At 42.2% G+C, this 13,717-nt stretch overlaps 1 protein-coding gene and 1 pseudogene across 2 annotated transcripts; one reads left to right on the forward strand and one right to left on the reverse strand.

Annotated features, from left to right (window-relative positions):
- The first annotated feature begins 264 nt into the window (after positions 1 to 264).
- Positions 265 to 8,239, forward strand: LOC311104396 (ataxin-7-like protein 3; annotated as a pseudogene). The gene is made up of 14 exons: positions 265 to 485; positions 847 to 926; positions 1,067 to 1,179; positions 1,265 to 1,397; positions 1,503 to 1,674; positions 1,799 to 1,899; positions 2,039 to 2,061; positions 2,684 to 2,729; positions 5,004 to 5,041; positions 5,135 to 5,203; positions 5,344 to 5,387; positions 7,080 to 7,151; positions 7,657 to 7,793; positions 7,884 to 8,239. The product of its transcript is annotated as an ataxin-7-like protein 3 (transcript).
- A 1,801-nt stretch (positions 8,240 to 10,040) lies between these two features.
- LOC311104397 (transmembrane and ubiquitin-like domain-containing protein 2) lies at positions 10,041 to 13,715 on the reverse strand. Its single transcript, XM_084146215.1, has 3 exons — positions 13,591 to 13,715; positions 12,366 to 12,922; positions 10,041 to 12,239 (listed from the first exon to the last, which is right to left on the reverse strand). The coding sequence occupies exons 2-3, from the start codon at positions 12,905 to 12,907 to the stop codon at positions 11,864 to 11,866; spliced, it is 918 nt and encodes a 305-aa protein (XP_084002341.1). The 5' UTR covers positions 12,908 to 12,922; positions 13,591 to 13,715; the 3' UTR covers positions 10,041 to 11,863.
- Between the last annotated feature and the right edge of the window lie 2 nt (positions 13,716 to 13,717).

The raw sequence follows: 13,717 nt of genomic DNA on the forward strand, positions 1-13,717 counted from the left end.
GGTTGTGTTTCATGAGAACTAATCGATAAAGGATAACTGTGATTATTTGACCTCTTCCCTTTGCACGTCAATCACAAATAGCCACTCACGAGAAGGGGCAATTCCAGACGTCCAAGGTTTTTTCTATTTAATTATTACATATCCAATTATAAATTAAATGTATGTACTTAAGTACAGTCAATAGAGTTGATTAGAAATTATATTTGCATTTCTCTGCCAGTTTTTCCTACTTTTGGCCAAGTAAAATGTTACGGAGACCTCGGTGATCGTTTGGTGAGGTCTGTTTTAGAAGGAAAATGGCAGCCTCTTTTTACATTTTCTTATCATTTCCCTTTGACTGCGCTGTTGGATCACATTTAAATGACTAGCTAGTAGCTACAACAACATGTATCATCTTAGCTAGATACAATGTAGCAAGAGAATCTCTGTCAATGTCCAGCTAAACTGTAACTGCTAACGGTTCAGTCATAGATTGGTCGTTGATGGTGAGTGTGAGCTGACCAGTATGATCGTCTCTGTAAAGAAATAATTTAATTGTACGTACCCTTATTAGTAAGATTATATGCAATGAGCTGATTTGTTAACGAGCTATGTTTTAGCTATCTGTAGCAGATATTAAGAAAATATTTGTTGTTTTGCTATCTAGATAGATAGTTAGCTATCAGTTTTTACTGCGTTCTATCCTAGCTAATATCTAACGTTAGCACTAGCTAGCTAGCACGTAACGTTAGGAGCTAGCCAGTCTAGCTTTACTTTCGTTTTTGTTCTGATTCTGTCTTGTATTGTGTAGCCGCAACACCAAATTTACAAATCCAGTGAAATGTATTTGTTTATTTGTTTCAACAGCTAACCAAAACAATACCAGGCAGTCACCTCTGCCAACTATTCGCGAAGAATAGGTCTTAACTGAGTGTCGGTGCTCCTTTGTAAGTGTTGATAGTCTCACTCAGGGGCTTTTCTTGGGTTTTGTCCAACAAATGGAAAATCTCTTGTCTCATCACTTATTTGTATTTGTTTGAATGACTGAGTTATTTTAAATCACTATGTGTGTATTTCCTGTTTTCAGCTGTGTTTTCCCCCATAACTGTGCCATGTAGAAGGCAGTGATTCGCCCTTAAATTTTTGCAAATGAAAATGGAGGATATGTCTCTGTCGGGCCTGGACAACACCAAGCTAGAGGTGAGTAGTGGACTACACTTTTACCATCCTATCATGGTTGGTAGTTGTTGTCCTACTTTGCTTTGTTTTTTGTTGCCCTCCACAGGCCTTGGCTCAGGACATCTACTCAGACCTGGTGGAGGACGCCTGTTTGGGCCTGTGTTTCGAAGTGCATCGTGCTGTCAAACAGGGCTACTTCTTCCTGGATGACACTGACCAAGAGAGCATGAAGGACTTCGGTTAGTACCAGAGAGTGCTTCCTCCTGGGTCTGGTTATCTGGTTCATCTCTCTGCCTTTCTTTTGTTAGTTTATCTTTCATGTATGTTCTCGCCTTGCTCCGTAGAAATCGTTGACCAACCAGGAGTGGATATTTTCGGGCAAGTATACAATCAGTGGAAGAACAAGGAGTGTGTGTGTCCCAACTGCAACCGGAGCATTGCTGCGTCCCGCTTTGCCCCTCATCTAGAGAAATGCCTGGGCATGGGGCGCAACAGCAGCCGCATCGCCAACCGCAGGTCAGCAAGGGGCACTGGACATGGACAGTGGACACTACACTACAATGTAACATATAGAAAACAAACCAATACAGTCCGCAAGTGAGTTGGCAATTCTGATCATTTTCTTGATATTGGTCTACAGAATAGCAAGCAGTAACAACATGAACAACAAATCGGAGAGTGATCAGGAAGACAATGATGACGTCAATGACAATGACTGGTCATATGGCTCAGAAAAAAAAGGTGAGAATTAAACAAGTGTCAAACACTGTCTGAATGTTGTCAGTATTAAAGGCACGTTTAAAAATAAATAAATGTATGTGACTTTAGCTGAACAAACACATCTATGCTTGTCTTACACCCCTCTATTTTCCCTCTACAGCTAAGAAGAGAAAGTCAGATAAGGTATTTTTACATTCTTTGAAACAACATGTACCTTTGGTAAGTTTCATTGCTGTTGAGATATTTATTCATGTTTTGTATGTCGTGTTTTTGTCCACATGTAATTACAAGGGAGCCAATAGCTAAAAAATAACCTTAAGGATTTCTGGTATTCCTTTGTCCTTTCTACCTTTGTGCTAGGGCCGGGACTATACCAGTATCGCGTTAATCGTTAGTATCGTGGCAAGGAAACAAAACACAAAGTGGATTTAACTTATTTAGGAAAACAGCCCTAATGTTGGAAACAAACATTAAGTTGTCAACCAGTCACATTTATTTATTTTACAAGCTATAGCGCACATTTTACAAACAGCAGCTTTTTAAAGGACAAAAGGGTTTGGTCTGCTTCATGTTTTAATTTTTCCCATAGAAAAAATATTGCCATACTGGTATGGTCACAGCCCTACTTTCTGCTTACAAGCATGGCAAGGATGAACTTTTTTTGATTTTTGCAAATTAAATTGGATCAAGGGGTGTGTGCTTCACTTTTCCTGTTGCATGCCTCACTAGTTGTTTGTGATATGTTAATCTAGATCAGTGTTTATCTAAATTGACAGTTCTTCTCTTTTGTGTATTATTTATTTAGAATCCAAATTCACCCAGAAGATCTAAATCTCTAAAGCATAAAAATGGTGAGTATACCTCTTTGAACCCATGTAAGATGCAGGTGAAGTGACAAACTATAAGCTATGTGTCATCTAAAATTCCTGAATCCTGACTGCATAATGCATTTCCCACCTGGAATGGAAAGATTTGCCAATTGAAACACATGATTAGAATGGCATTTTTCTTTTTTAATCTTGAAGTGGCAATCAGCAGTTAAAACAATAAAAGTGTGCTCCCCGCCCCTTTTTCTGTAAAAAGCTGAGGGATTGTGGTAGACATTTTTTGACACTCAAATTAATAGACCGTGCTATGGATGCAAGGACTGACCATCCATGATATCAAAGTTATAGTTTTAACCATGTTTTGAGGCTATATAGTGTTTGTTTACTTTGTTTACAAACATTGGAGTACAACAAGCTTATATGTTGGGTTCTGATGGGGTGCGACAGTTTAACTATTTCTAAGTTAAATTCTTCAAGAATCAATGGGTACATATCATTAATTTATAAATCATAAAATGGATGTAGCAACTGCAGATTGCCTCTTTAAATGTCATTTGTCAATATCAGTTCTCAATCAGCTTTTATTTTACTAAAATTCAAACTGATATTCATACTAAATTACATACATTTCTGTTTATATAATGCATTCTGATGTACAGAATATTATATGTATATGGTCTCATGGTGTTTTGTTGTTTGTTGGGAGCTAGAATGTTCTAGTGTTCAGACTCTCTGTACCCTTGAAATGGAAGTGTGTAGGTGAAGTAGAACATAGAGCCCACTCCTGAATACACCCAATTTATAGCCCTACTTTGTGTGTGTTTGTGTGCGCGAAAGTAGTTGGCTGAATGGTTGGGGATGTTTTACACTCTGGTCGTTTCAGCATTGCTGGGACCAAAGCCTTGTGTTGCAGATCAGGAAGCTCCATGCGTGCTGTTGAGAGATGATGCACTTCCTCAGTGATCGGAAGGGGCTGATGACTGCCAGGCCAGCTCTATAATGCCCTGCCCCACTTCAATCTAGGGTCAAAGGTCAACACAAGAAGAATCTGGGAAAGAACCCTGCCGTTTTTAGGGATAGTATATCAGGAAAAGAGTGCCTGGAGTTTGAACTTTCATTCCTAAGGAAAGGAAATTAACCTTAACAGAGACCCAAGGTATCTCCCAAATCCTCTATTGAAACTGTTCATGCAGCCTTCTGGATTCTTCTGGATAGATGGCCATTGAAAGAGTCTGCCGCTTAAGTCCAGGTCAAATGCACAATGTTAGCAGACTACAGACGTAGTACAGTATGAAAAGGATCAGAAGCAGCATTGAAGAGGAGGAAAAGCCATTAAGATAAATGGCGAAGGCCGACTTCGTGCTCCACAATCTCCTGTTTACTTGATGATTTTAATTTGACATTGATCATGGTGCAAAGCTAATGAGCTCAGAATGACATACAGGAAGCTGACAATTGTGTGCAATAAATCACAGTTCAGCTTCTAGTTTTCAGTTCTGTGCATGTAATATATCATTTATTTTATGTATTGTTTAACTTGTTCAGCACTTGAGTGAAAATATCATGTCAGATGATAGTCTGGTCCCAGTAATGATACAGACTACAGTCATGTCTCTAAAGCAGACCAGCTGCTTATCACTTAGTTTCTCAGGTGCCTCAACAAGTCCTCTTGTGCGTTATCCTATCCATTATCTACTTGACATATTCATGCTTTTGTTTGCATTTATTTTTATTTTTGTCGTTTTGTATCATGTCTTCATTGATTCTTGATTTCCTGATTGTCCATGATTCTTAAAAAGGAGCTGAAATGAAACGGTGCTGCTATCTTTTATGGAGGGTCAAGGATGTTCCAATGTAATAAATGACCTGAACTCAAACCACCCCAGTTTGATTGACCTGTCATTTGTGGCTTTGGTCCTTAAAGTGCTGCTCAATTTCAATCGCATACAGATGGATTAAACCATTAACATATATTTTGCCTTATGCATAAATATGCATGCTATGGAAGCATGTACATTATGATCAATTATGTACTCTTACCACACTGGTCAATAGCTGGAGAGAACTTTGCTTTATCCTATCATAAAGTGTCAATTTACATAGTATGTTTTCTCAGGCATAGGAATCAATAGTTTGCTGTGTAATATTGTTTTTTTTCCACAGAGCTCAGATTGTGGATATTTCACTAAATGTAATCACTGCTATATTTCATGGTTGGTGGTGGTTGTGTGCATCATCTGTGTCTTTGGGAGTCAGTGGCAAGTAGACTGATAGATCATGTGCTGTTCTCTTTTTCAGGGGAGCTTAGTAGTAGTGTCAATGCAGATCCATACAAGGTAACCAGAATCAATTGGTTCACATTTGCTGTTATACTACATATCTATTAAAGTGTGTTGATGTCTGTTATCATTCTCTCTCCCTCACTGCAGTACAACTATAACACTGGCATCAATTACGAAACTTTAGGCCCTGACGAACTGAGGTCTCTGTTGACAACAGTGAGTCATTTTCATTTATCCATTCTACCATCCATCCACAAGTCTAACTGTATATCTGATCATATCTAAAATCTCTAGACATTTATCAGGAGTGTGTATGACTGGCTTGTCTCTCTAACTATACTGCCCCCTGTCTGCAGCAATGTGGAGTGATCTCGGAGCACACCAAGAAGATGTGCACCAGGTAAGGATTACGCCAGACACAGCACATGCACCCTTTCTAATACAGTCTTGTCATTTCCACCTAATGTACTGTCAGATACACAGAGTAAACACGTGCACACACATACCTTTATCACACAAACTCATTAATACTTTTGGTTTCTCAAGTGCTGGCACCAGATGTTAGCTTGAGTCAAAGTTGCTGATTATGATCAAGATGAGCCATTCAGGGTTGTACTGTGCCAGACAGACATCTCCCTGGAAGTTTGATGTCAATGTACATCCTGTGTCCATCCCTCAGCCTGTCCCTTAGTATGGACCTTGCTAGGTTCTCAGAGGTGTTTGTTAAGCTAGTTAGTTAGGAAGGTCTTCCGTGACATGAATGACGTGTGTTCCAGACAAATGGTAAACCTGTGGCCCAACTCCGTTATGGAGGCCGCCAACAGACACTCATGGTTATTGTTCTGCATGTTGTTTCTGTGGGATCTTTAAACATGATCAGTTTCATTGGTGTGTTGTGATCATGTGTAGTTGGGACTGACTTTTGGGGTACACAAGTGGCAACTCTATATGATTCTCAATTATTTTCCATTTCCTTTATAACATATTAGATGATTGGTGTCAGTTATTGGCTTTTTTTTTCTTATCAGAAATGTATACTGAACAAAAATATAAACGCAACATGTAAAGTGTTGGTCCCATTTTTCATGAGCTGAAATAAAATATCCTAGAAATTTTCCATACTCACAAAAAGCTTATTTCTCTAAAATGTTGGGTATAAATTTGTTTACATCCCTGTTAGTATTTCTCCTTTGCCAAGATAATCTATCCACCTGCCATGTGTGGCATATCAAGAAGTTGATTAAACAGCATGATCATTACACAGGTGCACCTTGTACTGGGGACAATAAAAGGCCACTCTAAAATGTGCAGTTTTGTCACACAACACAATGCCACAGATGTCTCAAGTTTTGAGGGCGCGTGCAATTGGGATGCTGACTGCAGGAATGTCCAACAGTGCTGTTGCCAGAGAATTTGTTTATTTCTCTACTATAAGCTGCCTCCAACGTCATTTTAGAGAATTTGGCAGTACATCCAACCGGCCTCACAACCGCAGACCACGTGTAACCACGCCAGCCCAGGACCTCCACATCCGGCTTCTTCACCTGCAGGATCGTCTGAGGAGTAGTGGGGAGGGGGAGTGGACCTGGCTCCCAAGTGGGTGGGCCTATGCCCTCCCAAGCCCACCCATGGCTGCACCCCTGCCCAGTCATGTGAAATCCATAGATTATGGCCTAATGAATTTATTTCAATTGACTGATTTCCTTCGATGAACTGTAACTCAGTAAAATCTTTGAAATTGTTGCATGTTGCGTTTATTTTTGTTCAGTAAAATACCAAATTGTGTTAAGAACTCAGTGAAACAATTCATCTTTGATTGGACTAAACAGATATTTTCCAATTGGACTATGTAAGACCCTGATTGGACACTGCCTGCCTTACGTGGTGAGAGAGTAACTGGACACGGTCAGTGAGCAAACATTAACCTCTAACCTCCAAACTCTTGACACTTCATCTGATTGGTCACTGGCGATGTCTGTTTCTGTCTCTCTCCCACTCTTGTCTCTGCCGTGGCCCTGGGTAGGCGGGGCCGCTGTGCATTGTGGGCAGGTGTTTCTCAGGGATTTGTAATGCCACGTTGTGTCCCTGCCAGGTCCCAGCGGTGCCCCCAGCACACGGACGAACAGAGGAGGGCCGTCAGGGTGTTCCTCCTGGGGCCGTCCGCGTGAGTGTGCCCCTCCCCCTCCCCTCAGACCGCCAATGGCTCTGACTGGTTTATTCCTAGAACTGATATATTGATTGGTGCATGTGGTGTCCCTAAATGTAGAGGTGTTTGCTTGACTTGTTGTATTGAATGACTGAATTTATTGTGGATGTTTTGTGCCAGTTAGATGGACAGGCCTTATCTATGAGAGTGGACTATGTTAGTTAGCTACTGTATGAGCACTCATGGCCAACTGTATGGCCCGTGTAGCTCAGTTGGTAGAGCATGGAGCTTGCAACGCCAGGGTTGTGGGTTCGATTCCCATGGGGGGCCAGTATGAAAATGTATGCACTCACTAACTGTACGTCGCTCTGGATAAGAGCGTCTGCTAAATGACCCCCCCCAAAAAAAGTTGACTACAGTAAGTGTGCTGTATGGTAGATTGAATGGCTCCACCATGTGTACTGCTGCTGTCTGTGTGGCCAGTCTGATCTGGTCTGATCTGAGCGGCTGTTGTCTCTGTCAGGTTGTCTCTGCCCGATGCAGACACGATGGTGGAGAGTGACTGCTACGACGCCTCAGACGGACAGGTTCTCATGAGTCGCCTACAGTGGGACGGATCCTCAGACATCTCCCCCTCCGATTCAGCCTCCTCCAAAGCTAGTAAGACAACCGAATTCAGGTCCACATTCTGTACGTTCATTACAGTGGAAGTCGGTCTCATCTCATCCCCCACCTCTCGATCTCTCCCAGGCACCAACAACTCAGACTCCAAGAAGCCCAAGAAGAAGAAGAAGACGTCTCTTGGCCTAAACAGCAGCACAGGAGGAGGAGGAGGAGGAGGGGGAGGAGGAGGAGGAGGAGGAGGAGGAGGAGGGGGAGGAGGAGGAGGAGGAGGAGGGGGCGGTAGTGGGAGTGGAGGGGGCAGCAGCTCCCAGAGTAGTCTAGTAGGCCTATCCAACAGAAAGAAGAAGCCCAAGCTTCCTGTTCCCCCTGCCCCCAGTATCTATGACAACCTCAACTAGGGTAGTCCTAGTCTGCCCCCCCACACCATACCCAGGAAGGTGACTGGATGTTGACATGGACTTCTGAGCCAAGCTTCATCCAGTTACCCAGCTCCCCCAGCCTGTCAAGTCATGGTCTCCTACCTAACAGAGGTACAGATACCCCTGTCCTCTTAGAAACAAAGATGATAACCCATAAACTCACATCCACTCACTCACACATTAATACCAGCTCTGATTAGCCCAGGGGTTGTAACTTCTCTTTACACATAACTGGACACAGCACCCCTTAATTTGAACGCCATTGTTATTTGTTTGTTGTTGAAGACAATTTTTTGCAATTCCAGTTATAAAGAAAAATGGTTCGGTGAGTGTTCACTGTTTTTGTTAATCAGTGATTTAGGCTTCAGACATGGACCAATCACACTGCTTTTTTGCACTCTGATCTGTTTTCTCCTGAAAACAGAAAACATTTACTTTCTTTTTGACTCTGTCTCTGTTTAGGAGGGGACTTGTGGACTAATTGCATCACCTTACTACTACAGCGTTGTCATTGTGGTGGGGATGTCAGTGCCATCTTGTGGTTTCATCAATATTGGGGTACTTGATGGTGGCTTTATCCGTAATAGCATTGTATTGCACAGTGGTGTATGTGTGCGTGCATGTGTTTTATGAATGTTTGTTGTGTAAAGTTGGCTGTTTTCCGTGTTGTGGGCGTGCGTGATTTCATTTGTTTTCAGATAACTATGCATCTCTGAATGTGCCATTGTGGTTGAGTCAGTGTATGCGTCATTTTGAATATTTAACTTTTTTTGGTTTACATTGACTGTGTCAAGTGAGAATGTGTATTTAATGTCTGCACTCAGAAAATTGTAAATGCAGATGTTGACATGTACCATTGAGTGAGCCAGTGTGTTTTTGTATACCTATACATGTGGTATGATGACTTATGTAAAATAATCATGATTTAATTGGATACTGTATACATACACGGTAATCTCTACCTTACACAGCTTCATGCTAAACAGTGCTTCTTCCCTGTCCTATCTTTACTGTTTCATACTCAGGCTGAAGTTTCTCCTACCTGCTTCTGCTACAAATCACAATATCACTCTATACAAGTTGTAGATCTCACATTGCTTCCTGTTGAATAATGCTATAGTATAGTGGAGTCAACCTGCTTTTTGCTCAATAATACTCTAGGTCAATCTGCATCACTTGACTTGCTTTCAAAGTCTTTAACTGTCTCTGCTTACGTGCATTGTGTATGCACTTGTAGGAATTCAAATCCGCCGCCACTTGAAACAGAAGTGCCATTGCTGTTGCATGGGATGTTTGTCACTTATTCTTGCCATTTTCAGTTTCACTCTAGCTAACGAGTTTGATATATATTGTTATTCATACCTGTTTGAGAGGCCCACCATACTATACTTGCTAGGGAGAATCTTATATACCTTTAGTTTTCATTTATAACATTCAGCCAGTGATAAAGTATGGCATCACTTTAATGTGCACTAAAAGAGAATCAACCTTCTCAAGTGAAAACACATTTTGTGTATGACTCATTTCATTTGTCCTTTACTGACGGGGTAAAGAATGGCCTGTGTTACCAATGCTGCGTAACTGTTTGTGTGTATCAGCGTGTCTGAACAATATTTGAGTGTGGACAAATGACGCAATAGAAAAAGTGACTTCACAAAACAAACAAAAAACGTTTTTCATGCACAAGGACGTGTGTGTGCATATATGTCAATTGTATATTGTGAGGCACAGCTAGGTTTTCTTTGTATCCCAGTTTCCCATGTGTACTGAGGTTTCTTTGTCTGAGTAAAATGAAGTGTCATTCAGATTTCTTGCATTCTGTCATTTTGTCCAATATCAGACATACTCCCTCTTTACACAGGGACCGATTTGGTTCAAATGTCTTTAATCTGAATCACAGCACTGAAGCCAGAGGAAAACAATCAAACTTAAGGGGTAAATAGATTTTCCATCTCGTGTCAAATTCCCCCACAAAAATCCTGAAGTGTCCGATACGGTTTCATCCCATTCATCTATGTACAGTAAATACATATTTACAGTATTTTCAAAAGCTTTAACATGTTGCTTATTTTCATGCATTAACATCTTAATTAGGGTTAATTTAAACAATATATCAGCGTAGAGTAATTCAAGCAACAACAATCCTTACAAAATGTTTTGCCTTAAGGCAGTCATTACAGTCCACAATAACTAAGGTGAAAGCTCATTCCCAAAGAACTGGAAAGAAAATAGAAATATAACCAGCACTCAGTACATAGCGAGTGGTTTCAAAGTTGCTCTAGAGTCAAGTCTTTAGTCATTTTGTTTCCGTTGCAAAAGAGGAAATGATTTGCTCGTTCAAACACGTACTACAAAAAGACAAAACATTTCTGGAACATTAACATGTATGAAATGAAAAGAGTATGTGGCCATGATGTGAAGAACTGCATTATCCTAGGTCTAGATTCAATCTGATCAAGCGTTAACAGGCGATAGCTGACACCCGCATAGCTGATGTTTTGGCAGTGTAACTGCGTTGGAGCTGTCAAATCGGTGAGTTGCTGCTCTTGATCATTGTCAGGAAGCCACACCCGTCCTACTTGTGTTAGAAGTTCAGAACGAGAACGTGTAGGCTATATAGAAATTATTACACTCAAATTGAAAATCATTAAACAAAATAAGGATTTCTAAATCAGCCTAATCAAGGTGTAGATTACAGCTCACATTCAATTGTTCAAACTTGTAAACAAGGCTCCATTGGATTTCTCTTAAAGCAACGCACGGCTAGTTTTGCAATTTAACTGACGGTCAGCTGAGAAAGACAATTTCCATTCACGGCCACATAGAGAAGTCAGATTTGAAAATTCCTAATAAGACACTTTAGTCATCACCTTTGTGCACATAACATCCATTGAATTATTGTATCTGAGGCCGATTTTGTTTTCCATCGCAGAATATATTAACATTTTATATTAATCTAATGTCTGCCATGTTTTTGGATGACGTCGGTGCTGCGGCCTGTGCGCACTGAGTGCTAGTCCGCATGTGATGTTGGTCCGTATAAACCGGATTCAACCCGGATATAGACGGTCCATGAATTGGCGTATGCAAATAGAGTAGATATCCTTGAAAACAAAAGGCGGACATCTTGGACGCAGTCTCCAGTTCTTATTATACCTCAGTGGATTTGACAGCTCTAACACAGTTCCACCTCCCACACAACCGCTATGCGGATGACGGCTAAAGTGGATCTGATTGAATAGAGACCCTAATTTCTGAGAGAAACCTAACGCAGAACAGGCTATGTGGAGTCAAACTGGGCAGAAGATATTGCTGACACAGTGGACCAAGCAGCCTGTGGTCCTGGGTGTGATGCTGATGGTTCTACCCTGTAAAGACCAACAGGAGCTGGACCCACTCAATCACTCATTGATGTTTTTCTGAGAAGCAAAATTACAGCTCAGTATAATTTCTGCTTCATACTAACAAACACACATTCCAGATAACTTGAATCTCTGCACATACAATCAATCTCACGTAATGCTATTTGCTGGTGCATGCACAAACACAGGCACACCCACTCTTAGGATTCCAGTTGAGTTCTATGGTGTCTGAGGCAGAGCCCCCCTGACACCACCTGATACAGTTGTTATTCTGTCTCATTCTCCTGCCCAGATGAGGGCCCTTCCATCCTGCCTCCTCTCCCGCTCACCGGCTGTGCATCCCAAAGATGAGGAAGCTGAAGAACACAGTGACTCCCACCAGGGAGATGGTAGCAGGGGCAGTGAAGAACTGACGGTAGTTGATGCGGAAGTACCAGACCACGGCTAGCATCACCACAAACACGGGCACCACCAGGCTGCTGGTGCTCAGAGCCAGGCCTGCAGCCCTGATTCCCCCACTAGCCCCGGCCCCAGAGCGAGCTGCCTCCTCTGGGCTGGCCTCCTGCAGCACCTGGGACACATGGCAGTGGATCACACTGTTGTGAGAGATGTTGAGGGAGAGCAGAGTCCGTTTGGGATCCTGAAGCAGCTGGCCCTGGTAGATCAACTTGATCTGACGCTCCCGCCCTGAGAAGTACTTACTAGAGGAGAGAAAGAAATGTCTCTGTAAGACTGTATGGGAGAGATATGCATGTTCAATAAAAATAAAATAAAAAATAAGATTAAACTCTGAAAATGTATAATGAGAGCTGCCATATCATACTAACCTCTTTAGTAGACCCACTGTATCCTGGGGCCTCAGGACTGCCACCTCTTCTGTGTCATTCAGGAACTTCAAACGAACCGTGATGCTGGTGCAGGAGACCACTGGGCTCAGCTTCTGAACCTTCTCTTCCTCCTCCTCATAGTCATCCTCTTTCTCATCATCATCAAGCTGGTATCTCTGAGGTTTCTTCCCCTGGATATTCAACAGCAGGTCCACTCCAGTCCCCTCTCCTGTGCCCTCACCATCTTCCCTCTCAGACCCTGCCTCCCCCTCCTCTGGCTTGTTCTCCTGGGAGGGTGGAGGTGTTTGCTGCTCTGGCGTGTCTGCACTAGGAGGCCCTCCACCGTAACTGTCATGGCCCCCCAGCCCGATTAGAGAGGCGTGGGCACCGACTGTAAGGATGGTGCTCAGAATGTGGTCGCCCCGATCTGCCACTTGTGTGGAGAGCCAAGCCAGGGCCAGGGCCAAGACCAGGAGTAACACACCGCTTACTGCAGCCACCTCGTCTCCCATCCCGTCCATTGTCAGTGCACACACCGCCATCTCTGTCCTTAGTGTCTGTTGAAAAGCAAAAGAGAAGTGAAGTTTCACAAGACTCCATATTTCTAATGTTGTACCTGGACCACTATTTTCCAAATAAGTGCATCGATACATATGAGTAGAAGGCCTATGTGCAGAGACTTGTATTGTCACTGTCAGGGACAGAGACCTGTATTACAACTGTCAGGAACAGATACCTGTATTACCACTGTCAGGGACAGAGACCTGTATTACCACTGTCAGGGACAGAGACCTATATTACCACTGTCATGGACCGAGATTAAGTTCTACTTCAAAGCAACCGTCTATCGTTTCGTAAGTGACGGCCTGGCAATGTTGTCACAAAAGTTAGCTAGAAAACTAGTTAGCTAGCAAACCGTAACTAGCTATCTAACTAATGTCAACCCAGTTAAAACACGTCACTAATGTGTTTACTACTAACACTACATTGTGCATCCGTTGGAGAACTAGCTAGATACAGACGATTTTTTTTTCTATGTTTATGGTAACGTTAGAAGACAAATTGGTAGGTTAGCTAGCTAGTAATAGCAACAAGGACGACCTTCGTTCGCTAGCTTTACACACTACTCTACATTGTCAAAATGCTTTCTATAGATGTTCATATTAAATGCACACATCAGTTATATGCGCATTTGAATAGTTAAGAATATAAGAGGTGTGCTTACCTGCTATGTATTCAAATCATGTTTGACGACATGCTACCATGCTAATTTAGCCACAGCCCCAATAATAAAACTAGAGTAGAGGGCCACATAAACACAGATGACGTTACGCCACTAGCGCGTAGGTCGG

The sequence above is a fragment of the Coregonus lavaretus genome (genome assembly GCF_964263955.1).
Source record: "Coregonus lavaretus genome assembly, chromosome: 28".
NCBI classification, from domain to species: Eukaryota; Metazoa; Chordata; class Actinopteri; order Salmoniformes; family Salmonidae; genus Coregonus; species Coregonus lavaretus.